The sequence below is a fragment of the Lontra canadensis genome, unplaced genomic scaffold, assembly GCF_010015895.1.
Source record: "Lontra canadensis isolate GAN:19392208 unplaced genomic scaffold, GSC_riverotter_1.0 scaffold94, whole genome shotgun sequence".
In the NCBI taxonomy this organism is placed as follows: Eukaryota; Metazoa; Chordata; class Mammalia; order Carnivora; family Mustelidae; genus Lontra; species Lontra canadensis.
The window spans coordinates 3,823,240-3,839,329 of NW_022631088.1; the positions used below are offsets into that span (position 1 = coordinate 3,823,240).

At 44.0% G+C, this 16,090-nt stretch overlaps 1 protein-coding gene across 2 annotated transcripts in view; it reads left to right on the top strand.

Annotated features, from left to right (window-relative positions):
* The window catches only part of PDE8A (phosphodiesterase 8A), a 145,515-nt gene that overhangs the window by 60,516 nt on the left and 68,909 nt on the right, over positions 1–16,090 (top strand). For both annotated transcript variants that reach the window (XM_032836978.1, XM_032836979.1), the window contains exons 2-3: positions 11,206–11,262; positions 13,525–13,715. In XM_032836978.1, coding sequence (XP_032692869.1) covers positions 11,206–11,262; positions 13,525–13,715 — 248 coding nt within the window. The remainder of the gene's footprint in view (positions 1–11,205; positions 11,263–13,524; positions 13,716–16,090) is intronic.

Genomic DNA, 16,090 nt, shown 5'->3' on the forward strand with positions numbered 1-16,090 from the left:
TGGGCCACAACATTTGAACAAATCTGAAAGAACAGAAATCATACAATGTCTGATTTTAGACCACAATGGAAGTAAACTAGAAATCAGTAACAGACAACTGGAAAATCCCCAAATATGTGGAGATTCAACAACACACTTCTAAATAATACATGGGTTAAAGAAGAAATTTCAAAAGTTTTAAAATACTTTGAAGTAAATGAAGATTAAACACAACTTATCGAGATTTGTGAGATGCAGCAAAAACAGTGCTTAGAACACATAATTAAAAAAAGGCTGATCGAAGATTGGTAATCTAAGTTACCACCTTAGGAAACCTGGGGGAAGAAAGAAGAGCAAACTAAATCCAAAGTAAGCAGAAGAAAAGAAATAATAGGAATTAAGGCAGAATTTAGTGAAATTGAAAACAGGAAATCGGTAGAGAAAAATTAATGAAACCAAAAGCTGGTTCTTTGAAAAGATCAGTAAAATCGGCAAGCCTCCAGCCAGGCTAGCTAAAAAAGAGCAGATACAGATTCTGAATATCAGAAATGAAAGAAGGAACTTCATTACAGATTCCATGGAAGTTAAAAGGTTACTATTATAAACAATTCTGTGCCCACAGACTTGATAACCTAGATGAAATGGACCAGTTCCTTGAAAGACACAAACTGTCAAAACTCACAAGAATTTGATGATCTGAATAGGCCAATATCTAGTGAAGAAATTAAGCCAGTAATGAATAACTTTCCAAAACAAAGTACCAGGCCAGTATGGCTTCCCTCCTGAATTCTACCGACATTTAAGGAAGAGACTTCATTAAGTCTCTACAGTCTCTCTCAGAAGGTAGAAGCAGAGGGAGCGCCTCCTGCCTCATTCTGTGAAGCTAGCATTATCTTAATACCAAAACCAGATAAAGACATTGCAGGAAAAGAAAACTACAAACCAGTATCTCTCATAAACATATAGGTAAAAATTCCCAATAAAGTACTAGTAAATCAAATAAAAATGGTATAAAAAGAATTTTGGGCCACTCCAAGTGGGCTTTATTCCATGTAAGTGACGCTGATGGTTCCACATTAGAAAAATCTACTAGTGTAATCTATCACATCAACAGCCTAAAAAGGAAAAATCACACAATTATATCAGTAAATGCAGAAAAAGCATTTTTTAAAAAAGATTTTGAGAGAGAATGAGAGTGAGCACTAGAAGTAGAAGGTCAGAGGGAGAAGCAGACTCCCTGCTGAGCAGGGAGCCCAATCCGGGACTCGATCCTGGGACTCCAGGATCATGACCTGAACCGAAGGCAGTCACTTAGCCAACAGAGCCACCCAGGTGCCCCCAGAAAAAGCATTTGACAGAATCCCAAACCCATTCATGATTAAAAAAAAAAACAAAAAACCACTCATTAAACTAGGAATAGAAGAGAACTTCCTCAAATTGGTAAAGAATATGTACAGTAAGTCTGCAGCTAACATCATACTGCATGATGAGAAACTTGAAGCTTTCTTGCCAAGATCAGGTATATGGCAGTAATGTGTCCCCTCTCACCACTGCTTTTCAGCATTACCCTGGCAACTTCTGCTAACGCACTGAGACAAGGAAAGGAAATAAAAGGTGTGCAGTTGGGAAGGAAGACTTAAAACTATTTTTGTTTACAGATGACATCATTTATATAGAAAATATAAAATAATCGACAGAAAAACTAACCCTTGACAGAATTCATAACTGATTATAGCAAGGTTGCAGTACACAAGGTTAATAAATAAAAGTCATTGCATGGGGCACCCGGCGGCTCAGTCAGTTAAGCATTTGCCTTCGCCTCAGGTCGTGATCCCGGGATCCTGGGATCCACCCCTGCTTTGGGCTCCCTGCTCAGAGGGGAGCCTGCTTCTCCTTCTCCTCCCCACTTGTGCTCTCTCTCAGTATTTCTGTGTCTCTCACGTTCTCTCTCTCTCAAATAAAATCTCAAAGAATTAATTGATAAGATGAACTTCATTAAAATTGAAAACTTTTGCTCTGTGAAAGACAGTGGAATATTAACCAGCACCGAAAAGAAATGAACTCATTATGAAGCCATGGAGGGTGCAGAGGAACCTTAAATGCATTTGCTAAGTGGAAGAAACCAACCTGAAAAGGCTCTGTACTCGGATGATTCCAACTCTAGGACAGTCTGGAAAAAAGCAAAACTGTGGAGATAATAAAAAGATAAGTGGTTAAGTGGTTACCGGGGGTGGGAGGAGATAATCAGGCAGAACACGGAGGATTTTTAAGGCAGAGAAAATATTCCGTATGAATATTTGGAATATTCAAAATATCCAAAATATCCATCATTATGGATAATCATATAATGATGGATACATATAATTATACATTTCTTCAAATCCATAGAGTGTACAAAGCCAAGAATGAAGCCCATGGTAAAATATGGATTTGGGATGATTATGTTCTGTCTGTATGAATTCATCTTTGGTAAAAAATCTACCATTCTGGTGAGCAATGATTATGATGGGGAGGGATATCCATGATGAGGGTAGAGGATAGTGGATATAAGGGAGATCTCTGCACCTGCTTTTTAGTTTGTTTTGTTTTGAGATTTTATTTATTTGACAGAGAGATCACAAGTAGGAAGAGAAAGAAGGAAGCAGGCTCCCCGCTGAGCAGAGAGCCCAATGCTGGGCTCCATCCCAGAACTCTGGGATCGAGACCTGAGCTGAAGGCAGAGGCTTTAACCCACTGAGCCTCCCAGGTGCCCCTCTAATAAATACAACCTTAAAAAGTTTATAAATACACTTCTAGGCAGAAAAAATGGGTAGCTGGCTATATAAGCCAGCAACTCTAGACTATGTAACTTTGATTTTACTTTTAAATTAGAAATTTATTTTTTGTTTTAAACCTTTCAGTTACACATGTAGTTTTAAAGATGTCCAAATGTTGACCACTTACATCATCACCTAAAACTAAGACTTACTTATGTTAATCTTCCATAGGTAAGGGTTTTGTGAGATTTACAGTAAAAATACACTGCTTTTAAAAAGTGACTTTAACTCTATATATCACATTAGTACATTCAGTATTTCAATAAATTAAATCATTTCAGTGATTAATGAGGCACAAACAAGAAAAAAGTCAGATGTAGCAAACATAGAATGTTATGCAATTTAAGCTTTTTTTAAAAAAAATTATTTATTTGACAGATCACAAGTAGGCATAGAGGCAGGCAAAGAGAGGAGGAAGCAGGCTCCCTGCTGAGCAGAGAGCGGGACCCTGAGGTCATGACTTGAGCCAAAGGCAGAGGCTTAACCCATTGAGCCACCCAGGTGCCCCTGCTTTTTAGTTTTGATAGAAACCTAAAACTGCTCTGAAAAAAAAATCTTATAAGTGTATTTAGTTTGGAGGGTATAAATATACATTTTTCCTATATAAATACCAGAAAACTTCTTGTCAGGATTTTACCTTAAAACCCTTAGGAAGCAGCAACCTTGGGAGAGTACATCCTCCCAAGGAAGCCTCCAGCTCGGGCTGTTGCTGCTACTTGCAGTGAAGGTGGGGGTGGGGGGGGCGGGGCGCCATCATCTAAAGCTTGGGACCAAGGCTCCAGCCCTCATCCCTGATCTTCTGGATCTAAGGCCTCATCTGTCTCGGGGGCGTTCTTCACACTCTCTGTTGATGTCCACCGAACCCCTGCTGTATAGTTCCATCTCTCCCCTGCACTTTCTCCTCTGCAACCCAAACTTCAGTTTCCCTTGGGACACAAGAAACAACTTCTTCCTTGATTTTTCAGAGCTGGTTGGTGGAAATTTAAAATTAGACATAATTAGTAGTGGAAGTACTCCAAAAAAGAAGCTTTAAAGAAATCCGTGTTACTTATGAAAAACAGTGTAGGTCAGTGCGAAGACTTAGGCAGCCCTCATAAAACAGGGCTTGTAAAAGACGTGGTTTCCACAGCAGAGCCGCCGGCTGTGGACTGCGTCCCGAGGCTCTGATGGTTTAACGCAGGAAGGAGGTCGGGGTGAGCAGTTGGACTCTGGCAGACTCTCTCAGAACGTTCTGTCTGTTAGCTCCACACCTGGTGAGAATTTCCTCATTGCTCTAGAATGAAAGCAGGGGCGTTGTGAATGCTCGTGCGTCCCCTTCCACTAGTGAGGATGGCCACACGTCACGACACCTGTCATCGCAGGCCCGGTGCGCTGCAGAGCGGCGTGTCTGTCACTCCCTGAAGCTTGGCAGTCACTCTTCTCTAGACCAGGCTCCGCAAAGTCAGGAGACCCATGGGCTTTCAGGGGGGAAGGGTCAGAGTTTAAACCCCCATCTTTCCAGTCTCCGGAATCCTGGCTGTGGGAATTGTGGGGGTGATTCTGCATCATTTATTCTGCTGTGTGGGTCTTCATTCTTGGTGTGGTCCCTTGGGGTTCATGAGCTAACCCAGTGCAGCCTGGGCTGGCGTTCACGGTCAGGATGCTCCAGTGCGCAGTTGGCTGGCAGGCAGCCTTAGGAGCTCCGGGACAAGGCTCCGTGCTGTCCGAGTGTGCAGTGTGTGACCTCAGCGTGCGCAGTAGTCGTACGGAGGCCTGGACTGAACTCCCAGAGCGGGGCAGGACGCTCGTTTGTTAATTTATAGCTGGGCATCTTTCTTGTCGATATCCCAATCGTCTCTACCTGCTGGATTCAGTGTTTAACTGGAGGGAGCTCCGTGCACAGTGCCGAGCTCTCCCCCTCCTGCTCTTCTCCCCTGGCAGCCCGTAGACCCTCCTCCTCCTGACAGGATGATATGTGGTGATCCGCGGCCTCTCTTTTGAGGGTTTGGGGAGAGGCAGGTTCTAGTTACGTCACACCTCAGATTTCCGCCATTGGGATTCGACGATTCTTAAATTTCAGTGACTCATTTAAAGTGAAGCTTAGGGTTGGGTTATCCTACGATGGGCTTTTTTTTATGGCTCATTTTCTTGTCACCTTTGGAGGCAGTCTTCTTTGAGGGTTTCAGGAAAACCTTTATTTGTCCCTTGTACCAAATACATTAACATGATATTTAACAACTAGGTCCTATTTTTTACGCATGATATTTCAAGGTATCATGAAGTGGATGGTTCTTTGTGATTACCTTTGTGAATTTTAGAGATTATCTTTGTGAATTCTAGAGTTTACCTTTGTGCTCTGAAAGAAATAGCTCTTTGGAAAAATAAAGTTTTAAAAATGCCTTAAAGTGTGTATGTGTAAAAAAAAAAGTGTGTATGTGTACGTGTGTGTAAGGTTGTAGTTTCCTAGCAAAAGCTTCTTGGAAAATCTTTTCTGTACGTACTTTAGAATTTATTGGGCATTTGCTCACAGTCAGCCATTGTGTTAAACTCTTTAAATAGTGCATTTAATCCAGATCCCATTTTATGCTCGACAGTGTGGGTTTAGGGAAAGAAGGACCAGACCAGTTTTTACCCAAGCATGTGACTTGATTTTGGCATTCCAGTTGGGGAAAAAGTCTCCTTGTAAATGTTTGCTGTTTAAATTGACTGAAGGGACAATCAGGAGCAGGTAAGGAGAGAAAAAAGAGATTGGACAGTGTGGATGGATGTGGAGCATTTGGCCTGCTGGGAGAAGAACCCAGGAGAGCCGTTAGCTTTGCCGCAGGGTAGATCTTGGTGCCATCTTGTGGGTGGATCTGGAAAGAACCAAGCAGACCCACACCAGCTTCTACTGGGACGCCTTGCAGAACCCCAAATTTCCATCAACACCTAAATAAAACTGTAAGTCAGATATCAGAACTCCAGTCTAGAAACCAGTAGAACTGATTATGTCCTATCCATCAGCAAGTCCTCATCACCCTGACTCCAGAATGCCCCAAAGCCATCTCCTCATCTCCATGACAACCCCTGGGCCGCAGGGCCATCCTCTCTCACTTGGACTGCTATGGAAGCTTCCTCAGTGGTTTCCTTGCCTCTGCTGTGACTGTCCCACTGTCCATTCCCCACCAGGGAGCCATTTAAAATATAAAGGGGATCTGTTTAAAGGGATCTATTTAAAAAATAAAAAGTAGATCCTATCACTTTCTTGTATAAAACTCTCCAGTGGCTTTTGATGAAATTTAGGATAAAACGCAAGTTTCTCGCTCTGGCTTAGAAAGCTCGGCATCTTACTGCCCCTGTCTAGCCATAACCTCATCTCCTGCCCTCCTCCCCCTTCCTTTCCTTGAATGCCCCATTCCCACCATAGGTCCCATGCACCCCTGTTCCCTCTGCCGGGGGCTCCTTCTTCCGTTCCTTGTATGGCTGCCTTCTTCTCATTCAGATCTCATCTTCCACATTACTGCCTCAGAGAGGCCTTCCTGGACTCTGATTCAAAATAGCACCCTATTTAGTTTCCGTCACATCTCCCCGTTAGGTAAAGATACGGTCTGTCCTGTTCTCTGTTGGGTGTCGAATGCCTAGGAAACCAGTTAGCATACCGTGGGTGCCCAACAAAGATTGGTCAAGTGGGTGAATGCTGCTCTCTAGGTTCTCGGTCTTATTTCCACTCAGTGTAGTGAGGGTCACATGATTTTAGGCCTTTCCAAATGGAGCATAGAAAGGCCACAGGAATTCAGTTTCCCTGAACTGGGTTTTACTCTCATCATTATCGTTTACCAACTGCCTAACCACCCTGCCCTGAGCTTCATTCTTTTCATCAATAAAATGGAGTTAATGAGTTTACCTTACTCGGAGGGGGAGGGCTAAATTGGATTTAAGTATGGTTGGAAGAGTATTTAGCATATAATAGGCACCTCCTTTCTCTAGTAAAACTATCATGTTGTCAGTGCAGACATTTTCCCCTCCTGCAACTCAAGGACGGGGTTGGGCACTTCTCGTTTGGCACTTCTTCGCACTCCCTGGTACCTGGCCAGCTCTGTGCTTGGCTTAAAGCAGAGCAGTACATGGTCCCCAGGTGGCTGGGCTAATTTTGACTCTTCCCACCCAGGAACTGGTGTCTCCTGTCTTGTTGAAGGTATGTCCCCTTGACCAAATTACCACTCTGTGTGGAGAGAAAGACAATAAGGATGTACAGGGAAAACCTGGAAGGGAAGCTTGGCTCAGGGCAAAATCTGATTTATGACTTTGCTAGAGTTCCTAGGTTTATAGACAATTAATGTAAATTGATCCCAGCATAACTTTTGTTTCTAATAAAGGGGATATAGGAAAAAGAATAGATCACATGATTTTTTTGTGGTTCCTAGAGTTTAGGCTTTCGTAAGAGTCCTTCTTTCCTTTATGTTCTTTCTTGAAATAAAGTATATAAGAAAACATTCTGGAAAATGGGAGTACTGTATCACAAGTACATGTGTATGTAGAAACTAGTATGAGTATGATTTCTGGATAAAAGAATGATTCAGAAAGATTAGCTATTGAGTAAACACTGATTCAAAAATATTTCTTAAACGACTACCATGCCAGGGACTGTTTGGGATATTGGAAATACAGCAATGAATAAAGGAGATAAGTCCCTGTCTTCATAGCACGGACATTCTTAGTGGGAGAGGCAGACAGTAAAGAAGATAAATAGTAAAATAAGCAATTTTGCAAATGATGACTGAGAGCTACAGAGAAAAAAAACAAAGCAGCCAAGAGATAGGGTTGGTTTGGGCGAACAGAGGTTTTAAATAGATTGGCATTCTGTATCTCTTTTCTCTCCCACCCCCATCCAGGACCCGGATTCATAACCCTGGTTTGGCCTTCTAGTGTCACTTCTAAATGTTAGGTCAGTTAGGCAAACAGAAGAAATCTGATACGTGGTCTGTCAAAGTTTCAAACATAATTCATTTCATGTTTCTGTCAGCCATATTTACAAATATTACTTTACTAAAATACAGAAAGACTTTTTACAATCTCTAACAATAAGTATTAATAAATACATATCTAAAAATCCAGAAGACTAAACTCAACAACTTGTATAATTACCAATATCCGTGAACATAGTGTTGTTTCTGTGTTGTCCAAAGATAGCAATTGCCTTTGAAGCTGAAAGATTACATCAAAGCTGTGATATTAAAATTAACTTAAGGAGGACTATCCTCTTTTAAATATTAATGTGCACAACCAGTTACTAAAAGGGCCATGACCTTGAAGCATTAGGTCAGTTTGATTCTGATTTTCATACACAAAGAAAGGAAGAATGCAAGAATTCTATAGTTCTGATCCCCTTTTCCAGAGCACTTGGGAAGTTGTTTACTCTTTAAGGGCCCACTGCTGACGTCCGCTCACTGAGTAATGTCATCAGATTTCCTGGTGGTGGTTATTTTGGGGGGGGCAATGGTAAGTAGTTGTCCGGCTCTGCTGGGACACTGCTCGACAGAGGTCCTGAGAGCCGGATGTACCCCGTAGACAGGATGTGAGGTTCAAATGCAATCTAGTTAAGTAAATAAAGTAAGTGTTCGGTGGTAAATAGAGTTGTTGAAACATTAATGTTTTTAAAATGATATTAAAATTATACCGAGGTAAAATTAATAATTTTTTTTAAAAAATCTATAATTTCTTTTATTTCTTAAAATGAATGTAGTAGTGAGTTATTTTTGTAAGTTGAGATCATAAAGTTATATTTTCCTTTGTCTGTGAAAGTTACTTCACCCACTTTCGGTGTGGACCGTGTGCTGAGTTGTGTTCCTGGGAGCGATAACGCTTTGCCCTGAACCAGTCATACTTTTTTCTTGTCCCTCAGTTTATAATCAACACTATATATAATGTGTGTGTGTGTGTGTGTGTGTATGCACACGTATGTATTTTACAAACATCCTAGTTATCATTTTTAAATCATTTTAAACTTTATTTAAAAATAAAATTTTTAAATTACTACCCCCCTCCCCGTTTCCTTAAGTTTGAGCTGTTGACTTTCTCAAACTTAGTGACTTGAAAGCTTGGTAAATGTACCTCATTCTTGTTTGGTGACAGAAGGATTTAAGGCTGTGAATCTTGTCTCTGAGTAAAATTTAGCAGCATCCCGTAAGTTTCGTTACATGATATTTTCATTTTTACTGTTTTCCAGATAATCTGTAGGTATAATTTGCATTTCCCTCTCTGACCAGGCAACTGCAAGTTAGTATTTAAATTTTTTTCAGGGCAGTTGTGTTTGTTGATTTTGCTTAAGTTCATGTTTTTAATTTCTGGTTTAATGGCATTATGGTTGAAAAATAAAAATGGTACCATTTTTACTTTCAGCAAAGTGTTTTAAGGTTTTCTCTGTGACCTAGTGTATCAAATGTTTTTATACTATGCATAAGTATTTCTTGCTCCTTTGAGACCTTTTTATCTACTTGGCCCTTCAGAGCCAATCACCTAAGAGTCCTCTGTCAGAGGCTGCCGCTCTGTGCTCACGTAAGGGACCCCAGCACTGGCTGGCTGCTGCCTTCTCTTGGGCTTCCCACTCCCGAGTCTTCTGCTTTCTCCTAGGAAACTGTCCCCCCTGGTATAGAAAATTAGCGAAATGATTTTCCTTCTCTTTCTTCTCCTGTCATTTTGTTCCCCCTTTTCTTTCTCCTGAGTAGGTCACTGCATTCTCCAAGCAGTGGGTCTGTATCCGTCCTTGTATTTCTATTTGTTCTTTTAAACTTTGTTTATAAAAACCGACAGAAAACTCTTTGTTCAGATTGGTCTCTCACAGTGCCTCTCGCTTTCCTTCTGAGTGCACCACGAGCGAATGATTGCATAGACCAGACCTCTCTTTGAAGACCCTCTTGGCCTTGGCCTGCAGCTCCACAGCATGGGGGGTTAGATGGTGCTGGGGGAGGTCTGTCCTCCCAGCCTCCCGCCCTGTACAGCGTCCTCCTCAGTCTTAGGTCTGGAATAGTAGTGGCCCTGGCTCTTCTTACGCCTTCCAAGAGGTGAAATTGTCACAAAGAAGATCAGAAACTTAACTGGTGTCCCGTAGTTGGTAGACAGCAACTTCCAGCAGTGAGAAATAAACACGGACTTCCCCTATCCCGAGCGGGCTTTGTTCTGTGTGTTTACTGTGGGGTAGATCACTGCTTGAGGGGAGACATGGGAGGTGGGCTGTCAGGTAGGAAATATCTCGTGGGAAAGCTTATAGATCTAGGTCTTCTGCTGCAGATTTTTTTTTTTTTTTGGCCATGGACTCCCTTTAGTACTTAACAGTGTTTCTGGGAAAATTGCAGAAATGTGTCTCCTCCTCTGGGATCAACTCAGTGCCAGCACCCATCATTCAGGGCTGTGTTTCAGCCCCATATTCTTCCTCCCCCGGGCTCCCTTATGCAGCGCACAGACTGCCCAAACCTTCTGGTGGTCCTGGGTTTGCAGTGAAATCCCAGCTACCACTTGCTGACTCTGTGGCCTTAAACAAGGTACTTGGAACCTCAGTTCTCCGACCATAAACCTCACTGTGTTGCTGTAAAGATTGAGCAAGATAACATATGTTCAGCAGTTAGCCTAGCGCCCAGTATACGCTAAGCCCCTCCGTTGGTGTTGTGATTTGATTATGGCATTGCATTTACCTGTGTCATTTAGTGCTAAGTTCTCAAATAGATAAACAATTATTGATAAATACTGTGCTGGTCTGTAAAATGAAACTGTTAACACTCTCAGTGGGGCTTCCTTTGCTCTGATGTCGCATGATTCTAACTTCTGAATTTCATTATATATGTGCCATGGTTTTTTCTTTAAAGATTTATTTATTTATTTATTTATTTGACAGACAGAGATCACAAGTAGGCAGAGCGGCAGGTGGGGGTGGGGGGTGGGAGCAGGCTTCCTGCCAAACAGAGAGCCCGATGCGGGGCTCGATCCCAGGACCCTGAGATCACGATCTGAGCCGAAGGCAGAGGCTTTAACCCACTGAGCCACCCAGGCGCCCCTGTATGTGCCATTCTTGATGTAAGATTTCATTGTCCATCAAAGAAAGATAGAAGCAATCAGTGTTCATCCAGTGTCTAATTTTCGGGGGCCCTTCATCTTATAAACTCATTTGATCTTTGTGACAAATGAGAAACTTAAGACTGAGGAAGGCTGAGTAGTTTGCTTAAGGTCACACCCCACGAGGAAAAGCAGAGCCAGGTCAGGCTCATTCCATGTCTCCCTCCCTGCTCTGCATCTTCCCTGAGGGTTAGAAGGAGATCCCTGGGATTCTGTGCATTAACGATTTAATTTATGTAATTTTTCTCTGGAGTAAAAATCTCACTTTCATCTGTGGCACTGATTAGAGAGAAATTTTAGAGTGATCTTATCTTTAAAAAAATTTGAGCACACTTTTTTCTTACAGGTAGCAGTAGCTGACGTGCAGTTTGGCCCAATGAGATTTCATCCAGATCAGCTCCAGGTAATGATAAACCAATACTAAACCGTGCTGTAATTTTTACATGTTGATTTTCTTTAAAGAGGGGGAGGGAGAGGGCCTAACAGTGAAAACAGTTTTCTATTTTAGTTAATAGTAGTGGATAAACATTAAATTCCTGAAGCTGATAATAATACTCTAGTTAAACAAGAGAATGTATTTTTCTTGGACACACACGTGTGCACCTTACTTTGAAAGGTTCAGCAATAAAGAAGAGAATGTGCATAATTGCTGGGGGGGGGGCGGGGAGAGCAAAGAGGGCAAAATCTTAACAGTTGATGAAGATAGAAGGGTCCACTAGCGTTCGGTACACTCACAGCTTTTCTGTAGGTTTGAAATTTTCCAGTACAAAAAAGCAAAAGCATGGTCTTTCCTGTGTTGCTGAATCAGCTCTATTGGAAAATATTTAAATGAGCAGATCCAAAGTATTAGACAACATAAGCTGTTGAAATTGAGCTCCAGTGTTATTTGATGCTTCCTGCACACAAGCCATCTACTGTTGGGACGGGCAGAGCTGTGCTCTCTTAATTCTTGGCATTTGTGGTGGACCTGCGCTTGGGTAAACTCAGGAGGAGCGGAGCCTTTGGGGACAGGGTCTCTGGGAGCATTGTGGTCCTTCTCACAGGCTGCCCACCTCCACATTACCACCGTTGTCCTCATGAGTCCATCCAGGTCTGAAGGGACAGAAGGAATAGTGTGCTTCTGACCTAGACCTGGCCGGCGTGGTGGGGGGTGAGGGGGCGGTGGTAGGGGGTGCCTGGCTGTGGAGGGGAGACATGGCAGATGCAGGCCTCACCTGATCCGGGCCAGGCAAGGGGACAGCAAGCCGTCATCCTGGGCAGAGGCACAGGTGCCACCCCTTGGGCCTGGTGCTGTGCCTGTGTCACTTAACTGATGGTTTTCTTTATTTTGTCATTTGCTGTCAATCAGAACTTTATTAATTGATTTTTATTGAAATGAAGTTGACCTCTAACATTATATCGGTTTCAGGTGTACAGCAGTCATTCGACATTTATATACATTAGGAAGTGACCAGCACTATAACTCTGGCTACGATGTGTCACCATATAATGTTCTGTACTGTTAACTGTAATCCCCCTGCCATGCATTGTATTCCCAGGTCATATATATTTTATGACTGGAAGCTTACCGTATTTATTTATTTATTTGAGAGCAGAGGTAAAGGGGTTGTGGGGAGAGGGAGAGAGAGAATCTTAAGCAGACTCCAGGCCCAGCGCTGGGCCTGGAGCCTGACGTGGGGGTCGATCTTACAACCCTGAGATTCTGTCCTGGGCCAAAATCAAGAGTCAGGCGCTTAACCGACTGAGCCACCTAGGCACCCCTGGAAGTTTATCTTAATCCCTTGCCTTAAGACAAGTATCATATGATTTAACTTATATGTGGAATTTAAAACAGTAAACCACCATCACCAACAACAAAAAGCAGAGCAGACTTAGAACAATCTGGTGGTTTCCAGAGGGAAGGGAGGTTGAGGGATTGCCTGGCCAGTTATGAGGTATTATATTTGGGTCTACTTGAAATATCTTGTCATCAAAGTAATTTTTTTTAAGTTGGAGGAATTACATAAAATCTTGAGTCAAAACATTTAAATACATTATTTAAAGTTTTGACTATTTGGGGCGCCTGGATGGCTCAGTGGGTTAAGACTCTGCCTTTGGCTCAGGTCATATCTCAGGGTCCTAGGATCGAGCCCCATGTCGGGCTCTCTGCCCAGTGGGGAGCCTGCTTCTCCATCTCCCCCTGCCTCTGACCCCCTACTCAGGCTCCCACTCTCTCAAATAAATAAAATATTTTTTAAAAAAAAGTTTTAAGTATTCTAAAAGTTTGACTAAAATAGTTTCAGTTTTTGCCATCCAAGGAACTTGTCTAGTTAACTTACTGTTAACTAAAATAAGTATTTGGGTGTAGTTGAAATAGTTTCAAGATAAAATGCTTAAGCTTTTGTTGAGTTCGCCAGTGGGCTTATTAGCAAAAGAATATGAGCCATGCACTTGGACATCTAGACAAGAGCAGATAAAATAGCAGTAATTTGGGGGAGCTGAGTGGTAATGTCTGTGAGTTACGTGTAGGAGGATTTCTGTCAACAGATTGTTGTGTCCACATCTGTGTACTTGCCTGGAAAACACTTGGGAGTTTTCTGTGGCATGTTAAGAAATGACCATTCTAACAATGACTTTTTTTTTCTTTTTTTTTTTCTTAAAAAGTGCTCGTTCTTTTTTGATTCAGGTACTTTTAGTGTTTACCAAAGAAGATAACCAGTGTAATGGATTCTGCAGGGCATGTGAAAAAGCAGGGTTTAAGTGCACAGTTACCAAGGAGGCTCAGGCTGTTCTTGCCTGTTTCCTGGACAAGCATCATGACATCATCATCATTGACCACAGAAACCCCCGGCAGCTGGACGCAGAGGCGCTGTGCAGGTGAGTCTGGGACGTGGGCCTGAGTAGCCCCATGGGCATGTGTGACAGTAAGAACAGCCCAGAAATACACCAAGTAAAATTCACGGTCTTCTAAGGTGCCTTCTGTGCACATAAAATAAGTAAGACATAAGGACCATTATTTCTCGGACTGGCCTTCCTCTGTTTTGTTTTACCTTGCTTTGCTTCAAACAGTTTAATACACACACACACATACATACATACATGTAAATAAAAACCATTAAGTGTTAAAATGAAACTCAGTCTGTGACTAACTACAACCATCACCCGCAGATGATGGCAACAGGAGCTGATGAAATGTTCCAGATGTTTTTAAAGTTATAAAAAATTGAAAATTGTCTTCTAATGTTAGGCAGATGTGCCTTGTTTATAGCACTTGCAGAATATCAGAGTGTGTGAACTGGGTTGCTTCATAGGAGGTTTCAGAGAAGCGTAGACTGTCATGTGTGCAGTCCTCTACTAAGTTCCCGCCCCCGGCATCCCGCCTCTCTTGGGGTGGGGTTCCCAAGGGGAAGCTCTGAGCAGCAGAAGTTCTTTCTTGCTGAGTCCAACTTAATCCCCTTTCCCAGATTTCCAGCCTTTGAGGGCAGGAATGGCCTGTCCCGGAGGCAGCATATGTGCACTGCTCCCGGCAGCTCCTCCCGGCGCGCTTTAGTATCCCAGCCTCGCGTGGTCCCTTCCAGGCGGTAGCCCTCGGAAGTGCAGCTCCAGAACCGAAAGTCTCAGCCAGGTTTGAATGGACCCGTGAAGAGTAAGCAGAATGGCCGTCTTCCCTGTGCTGTGCAGGGAGCGAATGATGACACATGCGGCCCCCGAGCATACTGCTTTCCTGAGGGCTGTGTCACGGTCCCAGCCAAGAAGCTCCGGTTTTTCTTGCTAGCTGTGTTCTACCACATCACCTCCACCTTGTGGCTGAGGGTGTGTGTCTGTTGTGGCTAGGGCGGGGATGGTCCTTATGCCGTAGTTAGTGAGTTTTCTAGAGGCACGAGTAGGCCCTAATTTAATTTTCTAAGTTACTTTCATCTTGATTCTGGCCATGCCTAGTTTAAAGGTCATCCCTTTAAGGGAACCTGCCCACTATGGAAGTTTCCTTCAACGAGTTATTCCCGGCTCTCCCTCCTGAACCTGTCCCTCTGCTGATTTATACAGCTCATGAGGTCTTACCCTGGCAGAGCTCTGTCCTTTCCTTCCTCTTCCTTTTGGGATACCTAATCCACACCACCCGTGAAGGGTTTTCATCAGTTGCTGACTTACCTAAACAACTAGCATTAATCTGTATCTTTCTACTGGGGGACATTTGGAACTCCTTACACTCCTTATCAGCTGCCTTGCTGAAGGGCAAATATTCTGTGTTTGTGACATTTCCAAATCCACCAGTTGAGGAGCCGTACTTTTTAAGTCTTCTCGGTTCTGAGCACTGTCTTTGGTATTAGAGCTCCACAGGCAAGTAAGACGTGGTTCTTGCCTCCGGAGAGCTACTGTTCTACTTGACAGATGAGTGTCTCAGCACAGGCTCTAAGTGCCCACGAGGAGCACATGCGAAGAGCTGTAGGGCCCTGTGTCAGGGAGAGCCACACAGGACGTCCGGCCTGAGTCGTAAAGGATGGGGAGGAGTTTTGAAAGAAAGAGAGCTGGGAAAGACCTTCCAGGTGCAGGGAGCAGCATGTGTAGGACCGGGCAGCTCTACGGGGCTTCTCGGCTCAGTATGGATGGCTGCAGGGCTGGGCGGGCTGGGACGTGGCCAGGAGCAGGCAGGAACCCCATCAGGAGGGCCTTAGGTGCTGAGCCAAAGGCTTGCACATCAACCTGTAGGCAGCTGGGACGCTCATGTGGCCAGTGCAGGGGCACGTTGGGAGCAGGCGGAGGGTCCTCCGCTGCCAGCTGGAGCGCAGAGGAGCCGAGGCGGTTGTGAGGCTGTTGGAGGCCGTCTTGTGTCTGGTTACAGGCGCTTCCTGTCAAGAGACCCATGAAGCTGACAGACAAGAGCTGGCCGCAGCGGTTCGGAAGCCAGCCGTGGGCTGCGAGCCACCTCCGGAGCTGGGAGAGCAGCGGACGGCCGGGATTCCCACTGCGGCTCTCCGCTCTGTACCCTGGAGGCCGAGCCGCCTTCCGCACGCTTGAGTCCTGAAGCTGAAGGACCAGCTGGACCCACGGGAAGGAGATGGGAAGATGCTCCACGTCACTGTCACAGTCGTGCTAAGCCCAGGACGCCGGAGCTGTGCGGCCAGAGAAACCGACGCCTCTGCTGAGCCCCCGAGCCCTGCCCGCACCCCCCCGCTGCCTCTCCGGTGTTCACTCTCCGCATCCGCTGGGACCCCAAGACCTCGAGCGGAGGCAGAGACCTGGCTTTTTCTGCC